The following is a 14,570-nucleotide window of genomic DNA, read 5'->3' as shown; positions in this document are numbered from 1 at the left end:
CAGGGGAATTTTGATTGGCTATTATGGGCTCTACCCACTTCCCTGAATATTAATCTCAGTCACTCAGTGACCATCTGGGAAAAGATTGGGAACCCTGAAATTAACAGTGTAAGAAGGGCTGCAGTTTACACTTTCCCAGTGAAATGTGTTTTTGGCTCCGCCCACTTTTTGTAACCTGGACACAAAGTCAATACTCAATGCCCAAGTTTGTGAGTTTTGGGGTCCTTGGCATCAATAATTTGTATTTTCCCATGAAATGAAACAAATCTGATTTACTGTTTGTGGCTATGTCCCCTTTTCTGAATTTGAACCTCAGTTACCCAATGACCAACTGTACCAGGTTTGAGGCTTGTGCCATTAACAGTGCAAGAATGGCAGCAATTTTAATATTCTCCTTGAAAAGTGACATGTGATTTTTGATTGGCATTTTTAGGCTCCACCCACTTTTCTGAATATTAATCCCAGTCACCTAGTAACCAGCTATGCTAAGTTTGAGAACTTTGCCATTAACAGTGTAAGAAAAGCTACAGTTTACATTTCCGCATGTAAAAAGTTAGTGGTTTTTGGCTCCGTCCACTATTTCTAATCTTGACATACAGTCACTTAATGACCAAGTTTATGAGCTTTGGGGTCTTTGGCATCAATAAGTTGGATTTTACCATTTAAATTAAACAAATCTGATTGGCTGTTTTTGGCCCGCTCCCTTCAGAATTTAAACCAGAGTCTCCCAGTGACTGACTGTAGCAGATGTTAGGCCTCTGCCATTAAGAGTGCATGAATGGCAGCAATGTAAATATTCCCCTTGAAAATCAAAAGGAGAATTTTGATTGGCTGCTGTAGGCTCCACCCACTTTTCTGAATATTAGTCCCATTCACCCAGTGGCCAACTGTGTCACGTTTGAGAACCCTGCCAATAACAGAATGGCTGAAATCAATCTAAAAAAATCTGATTGGCTGTTTGTGGCTCCACCCCTTTAGTGAATTTGGACCCCAGTCACCCAATGACTGACTGTATCAGGTTTGAGGCCTCTGCCACTAACAGTGTAAGAATAGTAGCAATGTGAATATTCCCCTTGAAAATCAATAGGTACATTTTGATTGGCTGTTGTAGGCTCCACCCAAATTTCTGAATATTTATCCCAGTCACCCAGTGGCCAATTGTGTAAAGTTTGGGAACCCTGCAATGTAAAAAATGAAGTTGGCACCGCCCACTTTTTCTAACCTTGACATACAGTCACTCAATTATCAAGTTTATCAGCTTTGGGGTCCTTGGTATCAATACTTTGTATATTCCCATTGAAAAATAAACAAATCTGGCTGTTTGTGGCTCCACCTCCTTCCTGAATTTGGACCCTTGTCACCCAGTGACCAACTGTACCAGGTTTGAGGCATCTGCTTTTACCAGTATAAGAGAATGGTAGCGGATGAAATATTCCCTTTGAAAATCAAAAGGTGAATTTTTATTGGCTGTTGTAGGCTCCACCCACCTTCTAAAATCTTAATCTGTCACCCAATGACCAACTGGGCAAAGTTTGAGAACCCTGGCATTAATGGTGTAAGAATGGCTGCAGTTTATATTTTCCCAGTAAAAGTTGTTTTGGCTCCGCCCACTTTTAGTAACCTTGACACACAGTCACTCAATGGCCAAGTTTGTGAGCTTTCAGGTTCCTGGCATAAAAAATGTGTGAATGGAAGGAGTTTATCCACCAAGGAAATCTGATTGGCTGTATGTGGCCCTGCCCCTTTAGTGAATTTGGACCCCAGTCACCCAATGACCAACTGTAGCAAGTTTGAAGCCAATGCCATTAACAGTGTAAGAATAGCAGCAGTTTAAATATTCCCCTGGCAAATCAATAGGTAAATTTTGATTGGCTGTTGTAGGCTCCACCCATTTTCTTGAATCTTAATCACATTCACCCAGTGACCAAGTGTAACAAGTTTGAGAACCCTGCCATTAACAGTCTAAGAATGGCTGCAGTTTACATTTTCCCATTTAAAATGAACAGCTGAAATTTGATTGGCTGTTTTATGCTCCGCCCACTTTTCCTGGATTTGTAACCTCGGTCACCAAGTAACCAACTGTGCCAAGTGTGGGGACTCTGGCTTGATTACTGTGAGAATGGCATCCTTTTCTATTTTTTCCATTGACTTGAATGGGTGGAATCTGATTTGCTGTTTGTAGCTCCGCCCAGGTGTGCAGGGGGGCCGCGAGACCCCCAGAACATATCATTCCAGGTAGTAAGGGATCTGTATACCAAGTTTCGTTCAAATCGGTCAAGCCGTTTTCGCGTGATCGCGGCACATACACACATCCGATTTTATATATATATAGATTAGGTAATTGACAATATTCTGTTATAGCTTTTTTGCACCTATTTGATTACCACTATAAACGTCCCACCAGCACCTACAGTCTGTAGTCACTGACAATATTACACCCTTTCCTGTGAATTGTTTTCTTTTACCTGCAGTCTTCTTGCCGGGGAAAATGCTGCACTCCTACTAATGCATGAGCCGTTTTTGCACACATGACCCCGGGTGTAACTGGGCCTGGGCGCCTATTGAACACAGTCAGCACTTTCTAATAAAACTGGCCAGAATTGCACTGTCAGTGTGAATTGATGGACGCAGATAGATTTGCTCTCTGCCCTCTCCTCCTCACATCGCTACTTCACTAATGAAATGTGGCTTTTAACTAATTCCATGCAGAATGTACAGAATGTCAATACTTCTCAGCCGGCCAGTAGTGCGTTTCCTGCTAAACATGCCTCTAATTGTAAATTCTGATTGGAGAAAAGCTGTATATCTTCTAAACAGATTATGTTGTAGTCATATAAAAGACTAATGTAATGGGGTTTCCAGGGGAGGGACCACAAACACAAACATTTTTTACGAGATCTTATTGAATCTAGAATCCGACAGTAGTGGAAACACGTGACTAACATTGATCAGTACTGAAGGGCCGGGGCACCATTCCAGTCCATGAATGTCACACTATTTAATGAACCAATCACATTTCAGGAAATGTGCAGCTGTTTTTCAGGAAGTGAATAACTGACCTGGCCTGTGAGTTCCTCACATGCAATGTATTAGTTACATAGATTGAGTGGACCACTGGTTTCTCTTTGATTGGTACAGGGCTGGATTTCTAGAATGGCCACAAAGGCCTCGGCATAGGGCAGCTTCTGCCCAAGGAGGTGGCTACACGGACATGGAGGCTCCAGATAGAGAGCAACATGCGGAAGAGGGAAGCGAAAAAGAGAAATCGTTCTATATGAATTTTACGCATGAAAAAGGAAGTTGTTCTAAGGGTGCAAAAAGTTTGAATCTGCCTATGGATAGTTATGTGCAGTTAAAGACAGGGTGGATAAGTCGGCACTTGCTGTAAACTTCCATTTATTCCAAAAGGTGGTGATACATCATATCAATACAGTGTATCAAAGGTAGACATACCATAAAAAAGGCCGCGTGGTGGTGGCGGGTGCTGGGCCAGAGGAGCCTTACCGGCCGATTCGCGCTAGGTACGCGCTTCTACGGAGGCTGTCATTTTTCCTGCCTGAAGTTTTCCCCAACTATGGATAGTTATACCTGAGATGGGGGTTCTATTTACTTACCTGGGAATTCCAGCCTCCTGTAGCCTTAGAGGTCCCTTATTTTCCTCCTGGTTCGCTCCTATGTGCTGCTGTACCCCTCCGAAAGCTCACTGGTCATGGGCTATTGTGCATGCTCTGCCTCCTCGATACAAAATGCTCCCAGCCACATTAGCACAATTGAGGAGGTGCACGGCTGTGGTCCACAGTAGTCCACGACTGGTCCAGTTGGCGAGCTTTCACAACAGCACAATGGGGCGGATCAGGAGGACACAGAGGACCTGTAAGGCTACAGGGGCTGGAAGAAGTCCCAGGTAAGTAAAATAATTTCCCCCCCCCATCTCAGGCACACTATAAGGGATACCTGAAGAAAAAAGTTTTAGGAAGTACTTACCACCCTCTGCGCACTCCGTTGTCCCTCATATTTCCAGATTCTGTTACTTTAATAAGTCTTCTGCTGGGTAGACCAATTCTTTATTCCAGAATGGCCCATGGCAATGTGTGCTAGGCGTGCACAAGTTGACAAACTGCACGTGCCCAGTAAATGTGTGCACTGTATTTGCACCGGGCATAAGCAAGTTCATGAACAAGTCCTTATACTAGGCATGCCAGGTTCCTGAACTCATGTATGGGCACTACAAATGTAATTGTTCCATCACAGACATTTCCAGTATGATGGACTGGCAGAACAGGACACAGGAGGCCACACAGGTGGTAAGTGCGTACTACACTTATACAAGCATCCACCATTATTGTACATTCTTTTTCTACTTCAGGTTTGCTTTAGGCCACATTTACAGTGGTGGGGTGTAATGGGCGCTTTGTAATGCAGCTCACCGCACTGCAATGCACCACCTATGCGACAATCAGTGCGGGGGGAGTGTTGCGGTATAACGGATTGCGGCATAACGCACTGCATGTAAACAAGCATGTTATCAATAAGCGGAGCATAATTTTCACTGACTCTTTGCTACACTGTTCCCGACGGATTGCATGTATAACAGGCGGTGCCGCTGTCCCCATCGGTTGAGTTATTGCTGTTACGGGGAACGCAACGGCACCTGTGAATGTCTTTGAACGGTCAAGGAATAATGCACCTTACACTATTTTTAACAGATTAAATAATAGATTCTATATAAACATAGACTCTAACAAAGATCTATTTAAAACTAGGACTTTGGCCAGGAATTCTCAACCCCTGAGGACAGCAGGCAACTTGGGACAAGGGAAGGCGGAGTCAATGCTTGACAAGATTTATGCATCTAATCGTGCACTGCACTACCTGATCGACTCATAACTGACTAGTGTATTCCCCCTTAACCGTGCAGAGAGTCCATTCACATAGATCCACAGTTATATCCAGAAACAAATGTGTTTGACCCCCTCCAGCCTCTGCAATATACTGTAAATCTACTGTATGAGTGAAATGGGAGTTCAGGCAGCAGCAGTGTGGATGTATGGGATGCCTGGGCACTTTAAAGGGTACCTGAACCAAATTAAACACATGATGTACCTGCAAATGAATATTACATACTTACCTCACCGACAGTTCCTCTCAGAAGCTCACCATTTCTTCCAGTTCTGACTAGATCTAGTCGTACTGGTCTCTCCTGAAGCTGAAAGCCTTAGGGCCCTTTTCCACTATATCAGTTGCTGTCAATTATAACTGAAAGGACAACTGATGTGCAAGGTAGTGTTCATGTGTCCCTATGTAAGCCATAGGGAAACATGATCACTAATGGGCGATACGGCAGGTTAACTGAGTGCTGACTCGGAAGCGGTTATGGGGTCATCACCATTTTTAAAATGGAGGATAGAAAATCCCATCCATCACAGCAGACAAACAGTACAAGGGAGATTAAAGAGATTGATGAGCAGACTATGCAGGAGGGAAGTATAACGTGCACATTTTATTTTGACTTATTTTTCAGTTCAAGTTAGCTTTTAGTTAATGTAAACAGGGCCATAGGGTTAAAGGGAACTAGAACCAATTATTTAAAACAAACACAAAAACATATTACATACTTACCTCACCGTCAGTTCCTCTCAGAAGCTCAACATTTTCTTCTGACAAAATCTTGTCAGAACTGGAAGGGATCGTTGTTAGAACTGAAATAGATCAGTTGCTGACAATTATAGCTGAAAGGAAAACTGATGTGCAAGGTAATGTCCATGTTTCCCTAAGGCTCAAGTGGGTGATGTTACAGTTTAACAGTGTGCTGACCAGGAAGCTGTTATAGGGTCATCGACATTTTTAAAATGGAGGATGGAGAAATCCATCAATCACAGTGGACAAACAGGACACAGGAGAGAAGATTGTGGAGTAGACACGGGAGGCAAGTATGACCTGTGCATGTTTATTTTGACTTTTCATGTTCAGTACAGGTTTGCTTTAACTTCATTTCAACTGTCATTAGTTAAAGGGAAGGTGTGAGCTGGATAAAAAAAAAAAAAAAAAAAAGAAGATCTACCTACCTGGGGCTTCCTCCAGCCCCTGGCAGCCTATGTGTCCCTCGCACACAGAGTGCAAAGTACTGCGCCTAACGCTCCGCTCCAAGTGAACGCGATCACAAGCGGCTCAGCCGCGCGCTTGCGCAGGGCTAGAAGATGCCGACCTGGAGGGGTGGACCCCGGGCCACCGGCTGGGAGCGGACCTGCGGCGTAGGCTGCCAGTGGCTGGAGGAAGACCCAGGTAAGTAGATCTTTTTTTATCCAGCTCGCACCTTCCCTTTAAAAAGGGTACCTGTACTGAGTAAAATTATTGAAAATAAACACATGATGTACCTGCAAATGAATATTACATACTTACCTCACCATCAGTTCCTCTCAGAAGCTCAGCATTTTCTTCTTACAGTGATCCCTTCCAGTTCTAACAATATTTTGTCAGAACTGAAATATACCAGTTGCTGACAGTTACAACTGAATGTGCAAGGTAATGTAAATGTTTCCTTATGGCTCAAGTGTGCGATATTACAGTTTAACAGTGGGCTGAGGAAGCTGCTATAGGGTAATTGACCATTTTCAAAATGGAGGACAGAGAATTCCATTGATATTAGTGGACATACAGGACGCATGAGGGAAGAAAGAGACTGATGAGTAGACTACACAGGAGGTAAGTATGCACTGCAGTTTGAAGTCAGTTGATGCAGTCTGAAGTCAGTTTAAGATTTTCTTAGAATGCACAGTTGGAGACCAGGTTGACCTAAGAAAGCAACCAGAGCTCAAAGGTCTTCTGATTGTGTAAGCTCACATTGCAGGACACTTGTACACACTAACAAGTGAACATTTTGGAGTTCAGAAATGAAGATGGCTACTTTAACACACACACTAAAAATACCTCCAAACACTGAAATGTGTTTAATTCTAAAATGAGTCCTTTAATATTCGCAACCAAAATACCGGAACTGGTTTTACAGATTGATACTTAGCAGCTGCTTAGGTAAATAAATAGATGTACTGAGACAGAGGTATCATGGGACAGGAAGCTGGAGACCCTCCCTATAGCAGCAGGCATAGACACACACTAAGATTCAGCTGTTGTTGGCAGAACGTGAATGTACAGCGTCTTCGTATTCAGATTTTCCAGTGATGAACCGGGAGCGACCTCTGTGGAGAAAACCGAAAAGTTATTCATCTAGAATGTTGCTAGTTGGGAACATGGGACAGATATTCAGAAAGCTGTACAGTCTGAGGAGCAGCTGCAAATCACGAGTCAGAAATTAAGCGCAATAAGGTTACTTGAGCAGATATGGATCCAAACTTCCACCACTCCAATATATGGTATGGTCGAGCGCTTTAATTACAGCGCAGGTAGATTTGGGCGCAGCTGGCGCCACCATAGGCTGTAATAGGAATACCGGCTATAGCAGCGCACAGGGAGTAACTTCGGCGCCGTCAGAAGACGGAGCTAATGTTACTTTTAAAACACAAAAATTTGGCTTCCAGCAATTGCAGGAAGCTGAATTATTTCATTCCCCACCATCCATGGCGGCCTGGAGGGGGAATAGTATTTAGCGCGGCCGGGAACTTGTGCAGCAGCAGGATCAGCCATATACCGGCTGTATCCTGCGCCCAAGTCTCCCACGCCGATTTTACATGTATCCGGTATGGTATCCAAGAATACCATACCATATATCGGATACCATGCCATATATCGGAGTGAGGGAGTGGTGGAAGTTTGGATCCATATCTGCTCGAGGTTTGTTAGGATTACCAATGAATGCGAGACATACATCCTTATAATGTGCGTTGTTGGCAGCTGATAAGCTCCTCCTACTCTTTTTTGGGTGATGGTTGGCCACAAGACCATGTGAGGCTGGAATATCACCGTGGTGAAGTTTTATTGACTGCATTTATTCCTCGTCGATCTGTGATGCCTTCTTAAAGGACTTACGAGGCGAAATTACTAAAAAAAAGTAAATTACCTGCCTCATCTTTTTAGTGTGGATCGGGGGGAAGGGGTTGGCCCTAGAGCTGCGCAGCCACACTCGCGGCCAGGCGGACTGCGCAGCCGCGGCCAGAGGAAGCGACCATGTTGCGAGAGGCAGGAGAGCCCGGGCCGGGGGGTCGGCCGCCGGCCCGGTGGGCTAATGAGCGGGGGGATTCGGCGGATCGGCACGGAGGGCGCGGACGGCGTCCTCCGTGCCTTAAAAGATGAGGCAGGTAATTTACTTTTTTTTAGTAATTTCGCCTCGTAAGTCCTTTAATATTAAACTTTGTGGACTTTGGCCGTTGTTCATTCTTGGCAGCGATCATATGTTCTATTTCCTTGGCGCTGATAACCTGTTTGCTTGGAATCCTGCACAAATGCTCTTAGATTTGTAATAGATCGGAAAAAGAATTAATATCAGCCAGATATCGATCGTTTGCTCAGTCTAATACATATCACACCACTCATTTGAGCAGATTTATGACCGAAATCTGATGCTATATTGATGGCATTGTTGCCAGCTGTTTACTGCTGAATTGCACACCTCTCCCACTTGCTTGATGTCATTAGCCTTTCCAGAGTCATTTTTTTCTTCTTCTTTTTTTAACAAAAACAGGGTATAAACAGCATGTCCACCCCATATCAATGGTTAATTTGCATATATTTAGCAGTGGTGCTCTGGGAGACATCTCGAGCTCACTCTAACCTGAATTATCGCAAATTCTTTCTGTTTTAGGAAAGCAAACTTTTGTTTTTCACCCCATATCAGATTCATGCTTAATCAGAACAGAACAATCGAACGTTGATTGACAGGGCTTTCATATTTGACATATTTTGGTTACTTTGTGTTTACCCATCTGATCTATTAAAATATCAAACCAAATTCAGTCAGCCCGTTTCCCCCACCCCCATTTTTAATCCACCCTCCGTTTTTTTCTCCCTTCCCTCTTGATAACCCTGTGGTCTCTCCCGTCTGTGTCCCTTCACTCTACTCATCAACACCAGACAGCTTATCTGTGTAATAATCTGCCTGGTCCCGAACAGGCACACTTTTGCTATTATTATTAATAAGCTTCATTGGCCCAGATACAGCATCCCATAATGCACTGGCACACACCAGCAAAGGAGGAAGACTGCAGCAGATATAACTCCGCTTCCTCCCTGGCTGGCCACCAGAGGGACGTGTCCTACATAGAGAACATGATTCCTGGCTGCCCCGAGCTTCAGGAAATCCACTGCTCTCCGTGCAACTACCGCTCCATCGCCACCGGAGGTAACTTCCTTCTGCAGGAATAAGCTGACCAACGTAAGCAAGAAATATCCCGTACTGTGACTGCTTCGATGAAATGTAGCAAGAGCATTGCCTGGGCTGAACTGAGCTGCAAATAGTGTTAATAAATCCACCATAAATAAATAGAAATGCTGGGCTTAAAGTGAACCAGAATGGGGGAAACTCAATGCAGGTGAGATACTCGAGGGATGGCTCTTGATCCCATAGATACTTCCCAGTCTTCTTTCTGTCCCGTCAATTCCAGCGCTGTCCCCTGTTGAATTTCTGCATTCAGATTTGTTTTCCTTACTACCTGCAGGCTTCTGAAGATGGTCGCATTCGTACTGTGCATGCATGGGCCTGAACGTGCTCAGTACACATTGCCTTACATTTGGAAGCAGTTGAGGACGCAAGTTCTTTTGAAGCCTGCAAGAAGAGTCCCGAAGAGGTATTCGACCTAGCAAGTCAAACAACTTTACCGGCACAGGGTGCTGGAACAATGGAACAGAGAGAGGACCGGCAGGCTCTATATCAGGCTTTCCTGGTGTACTCTGCAGGGGTTCCTTGGCATTTTCCCCCATTAGGAGGGAAGTTTAATTGAGCACATTATAGTAGGGGGTACTGGAAAAAGAATCACTAAATTGGGGGGGTCAGTATAATATTAAGCACATTAATAAAAAAGCACTAGGCCAAGGCGACAGTATAGTGAGGGGCAGTGTAATGAGGGTAGTGAAATAAAAAGCCACACCTACTTTTAAAGAACATGCCTCCAGAAAAATAAATGCAGGGGGTCCTCGAGATCCAAAAATTACTTGCAGGGGTTCCTTGCGATCCCAAAATTAAAGGGACCCTGAGCAGTTGGGTAAATTTAAAATTGGTACTCACCTAGGGCTTCCTCCAGCCCACCGTGGGCTGCGAGGTCCCCCAGTGCCCTCCTGGCTCCATTCTGGGTCCATCTGGCAGCTCCCGTTACCGGCAACACTCCGGGGGAGAGGCCTTGGCTTCCTGATCGGTGGTGCTCCACGTCATCGCGGCGGCCGGCGTGACAGTACTGCGCATGCGCGGTTTTCTAGCTATGATCCGCGCATGTGCAGTACTGTCACGCCGGCCGCCGCGATGACGAGGCGCATCACCAATTAGGAAGCCAGGACCCGACACTCCTGGGGAGTGTCGCTGGTAACGGAGCCGCCAGATGGTCCCAGAATGGAGCCAGGACGCCGGGGGACCTCGCAGCCTATGGTGGGGGCTGGAGGAAGCCCCAGGTGAGTACCAATTTTAAAATTAAACCCCACTGCTCAGGGTCCCTTTAAGTGTAGGGTTCCTCCAGGGTAACAAGGTTGAGGAAGGCTGCTCTATATTACCCAGAGCCTTTCCTCTACATAAGTGACTAACTTTTTTGGCATGCTTTAGGTTCACTTGAAGTAAAACGTTATAAATTATTCTGAAGACCCATTTTTACCTTTATTATCCTTGTTTTAGTGTCAGAAACATTTCTTGGATCTATATATTGGTATCTAACCCCACCCTCGGCTATGTTGTCATACAGCCTTCTCCCCAGAGCAGTCTGGGAGATCATGTGATGTTCCTGCTCACTTTACAATTAGAAAAACATTCCACAGTGATGCACCTTGCTAGCACTAAAATGACCAGTGAGTTAAGAATGTAAAAAATAAAAAATACCATCTTCGATTTTTTTTTTAATTTGCCCTTACCTTCAGTCATTGCAACATCGCGAAATAGGCGGAAACGTCGACTCCTGAGCCCGAAGAGCTTGGCCACTTCATGAAACAGGCTCTGATACTTCAGATCATTTTGACCGATGGGATTTTCCAGCAGGAGTGTGCCTGAATACAGAGAAAGCAGACAATGATAAGACTCCACCCACTTTAAAGCACTCACAGCACACAGCTCACATCTACCACTAACCTTGGGCACCTGTACTGGGGAGCTGCAGGTTGATGTAGCGACAGTGAAGCAGATTCCCGTCGCTAGTAGATGAGGGGACACCAGAGGTGACCTGTAACATCGTTCCACTGAGATTTAGGAGATTACAGTCATTAGGCAATTCTGAAAACAGAGATATGGAAGATCAATGAGATGGGCTTGAAGAGGTAGCTATGGTGGCACCACAAGGTTCATTTTAAGAAGGAAACATCGCTGACCACACCACGCCGAGATGTAGCAAGCGTAGCCAGACCCAAACGACACAAGTAGAAGGAAAGTATGCTTAACCAAATGGCATTAAAGTCCAGTCTTTACTGGCAAATCATTCTGGACAGAGACAGATCAGCTCATGCGTATCGGAGCATAGACTCAATCCTTAGCCATAGCTATGAGTAAGGAGTGAGTTTGTGCTCCGATACGCGTGAGCTGATACAGTGTTCTCCCCAGGCTCTTTTAGCCGGGTGCTCCACCCGGCTAGTTTTGGTGGGCACCCTGCTGTCATTGGCTCACCTCCTCCTATTCTGTAAGCAGAGTTGCACACAGAAGCACCTGCCCTGCATTCTCTCATATTGCCTCACCTGGCTACTTTTTCATGCCACCTGGCTGAAAAAAATTTCTGGGGAGAACACTGTGATATGTCTGTGCAGAACAATTTGCCAATAAAGATTGGACTTTGGCTGAGAGTACTTTCCTTCTACTGGTACCACGGGGTTATTCTATGAGAAACATTACCTGCAGACCGGCTGTATACACAAAGCTGACTGTTCTTCAGCCGGAATATACCACCTACAGCATTCTTTAATTCTGCCAGGGTGATGATGGGCATGCCTTTTGGGTTCTCTAGTAAAAGAAATCCACCTGGAACGTACAACATTGAATTCTGTCATTCATTTCAATAAGAACGTCTACATTTAAAATACATAAAAAAAAATATCAGAAAAATTACACTTTACATTCTCTTTGAATGTGTCACAAATCCCAGTGTAGCCAAAAGTAGCCTCAATATAGTGGGACTATTTTCAGGGCTTTCGAGTCAGTACAAAAATCCTCCGACTCCTCAGGTTAAGATTCCACCGACTTCTCTAATTTGCATATTACAATCTTGTTGATTGAAAGTATGTAACATAAAATGCATCTCTTAACTGCCAACGCTTAGGAATTTTAAAAGACAACTGAACTGAGAAGGATGTGGAGGCTGCCATATTTATTCCCTTTTAAAGAGACTCTGAAGTGAGAATAAAATCTCGCTTCAGAGCTCATAGTTAGCCCTGCTAAACCGCCGCTATAGCGCCGCTAAACAGGAGTCCCTTCACCCCCAAACGTCCCACTGCGACACTTGGTCGCAGACTTGGTCGCTCCTAGAGGCAGGGCTAACGGCTGCAGCCCTGCCTCCAGTCGCATCTATCAGCGGCGCATCGCCGCCTCTCCCCCGCCCTTCTCAGTGAAGGAAGACTGAGAGGGGCGGGGGAGAGGCGGAGATACGCGCTGACAGACGCGCGTGGGGCAGGGCTGCGGCGGTTAGCCCTGCCCCAACCAGGAAGCGCTCCCCCGCTGCACCGAGGGGATTTGGGGGTGAAGGGACCCCCGTTTAGTGGCGCGATAGCGGCGGTTTAGCAGGGGCACACGTGCCCCTGCTATCTATGAGGTCTGAAGCGATGCCCTTGCATACTACAGCATGCATTCTGCCCGCAAACGCTGAGCTGACCCATTCACTGTCAATGGATGGGATAAGCAGTGCAGCGGGTAGCAGCGCAGATGGCGTGCAATCGTACGTGTTGCATTCCGATTGCACGGCCATCTGCGCTGCATAGATGTGAACGAGGCCTAAAACTAGTCCTTGGTAAGAGTACTTGTAGAAGGTACAGACAGGAACAAAGAACATCTATCAGGCCCTAGGCAATGTGAGTGTGGGTGCATGTAAGAATGATGTGCAGGTACTCTGCAGGGGAATAAGGAGATTCTTCCTCTATTACACATTCTTCATGCACAATCTGAACCAGGTTTATGGGTGACAGACAACACCTCTATGTTCAATGTGCACAACATTCTCAGTGGATTCCCTGCAGCTCTGTGGGGAGTGCATATGTAGAGTATAGTACTACTGTGTAACAAAGTAAACCTGAGACAGATGAAAGTTTTATACATACCTGGGGCTTCCTCCAGCCCCCTTCAGGCTAATCAGTCCCTCGCTGTCCTTCTCCGCCACCTGGATCTTCTGCTATGGGTCCAGGCACTTGAGCCAATCTGGTGTAGTGGGCATGCACACACACTCCGCCTCCAGAAACGTACTACACCTGTGCAGCACTATTGCGCAGATGCAGAATGCTCCTGGCTGTGGAAGCGGCACGTGGCAGGACTGTGCTGACTGGCTGAATTACCAGGACTCATAGCAGAAGATGCAGATGGAGGACAGCAAGGTACTGATTGGCCTGAAGGGGGCTGGAAGAAGCCCCAGGTATGTATAAATGTTTCTTTTCATCCTTCTCAGGTACCCTTTAATTCGTAGTCACCAAACCAAATTTTAACATATCAAATTATTTGATTTCATCAGCAAAGGGAGTGCATACATTTGCATAAATCAGCATCAATGCAGAATTATTTCCATCTCATAGACCATCTCTATTAGTGACACGGCTACACATCTGGCTTTATTCTTACAGCATAGATGTTATTTAGTATATATCAGAGATTCCTGTGTACACATCATATATACAGTCACAATCAGATGTGTATATCGGACTTTAAAAATACAGGGACTGCTTTATTGAAGCAGCACAAGTAACTCATTTTGATTGGTTTATTTCATTTTAGTGGGCTAAGCACAACTATTACTGTATGTATAAATTATGATGACTATTATCTGAGGTACCCAAAAAATTGCTCCGACTCCACAGCCCTGACTATTTCTGCCATAAGAAACCTGGCACAACAGCTGACGATTCACACTCCGGCTTACTATAAATCCAGAGTTCTTTGTGACAGAAAGACACACAAAGCTGACCCACCCATATAAAAAGGGCCAATCGGCAAATCAGCACCACATTGTGCAGAGGGATGTCTGTAGCTGGCCCTGATGACACTGACAGCCTGTCGTAATATTGGCTAATTTCCACTAGTGATTTTTTTTTTCCTTTAAGGAAACTTGAAGTGAGAGGGATATGGAGGCTGCCATATTTCCTTTTAAGCAATACCAGTTGCCTGGCAGTCCTGCCGTTCCTCTGCCTCTAATACGGCATAGACCCTGAACAAGCATGCGGTAGATCAGTTGTTTCTGAAAAAGATGTGACAAGATTAGCTGCACGCTTATTTCAGGTGAGTCATTTAGACCCTTCTGCAG

General features: G+C 45.2%; 1 protein-coding gene across 1 annotated transcript in view; it reads right to left on the bottom strand.

The window, feature by feature from the left end:
- Positions 1 to 6,946: 6,946 nt before the first annotated feature.
- The window catches only part of IARS1 (isoleucyl-tRNA synthetase 1), a 103,604-nt gene continuing 95,980 nt past the window's right edge, over positions 6,947 to 14,570 (bottom strand). The window contains exons 31-34 of the mRNA XM_068252860.1: positions 11,966 to 12,091; positions 11,216 to 11,356; positions 11,002 to 11,133; positions 6,947 to 7,196 (exon numbers count right to left, since the gene is read on the bottom strand). Of these exons, the coding sequence (XP_068108961.1) occupies positions 7,114 to 7,196; positions 11,002 to 11,133; positions 11,216 to 11,356; positions 11,966 to 12,091 (482 nt within the window). The 3' untranslated portion in view covers positions 6,947 to 7,113. The remainder of the gene's footprint in view (positions 7,197 to 11,001; positions 11,134 to 11,215; positions 11,357 to 11,965; positions 12,092 to 14,570) is intronic.

This window comes from Hyperolius riggenbachi, chromosome 9 (genome assembly GCF_040937935.1).
Source record: "Hyperolius riggenbachi isolate aHypRig1 chromosome 9, aHypRig1.pri, whole genome shotgun sequence".
NCBI lineage: Eukaryota > Metazoa > Chordata > Amphibia > Anura > Hyperoliidae > Hyperolius > Hyperolius riggenbachi.
This window is presented reverse-complemented; position numbering and strand designations above follow the sequence as displayed.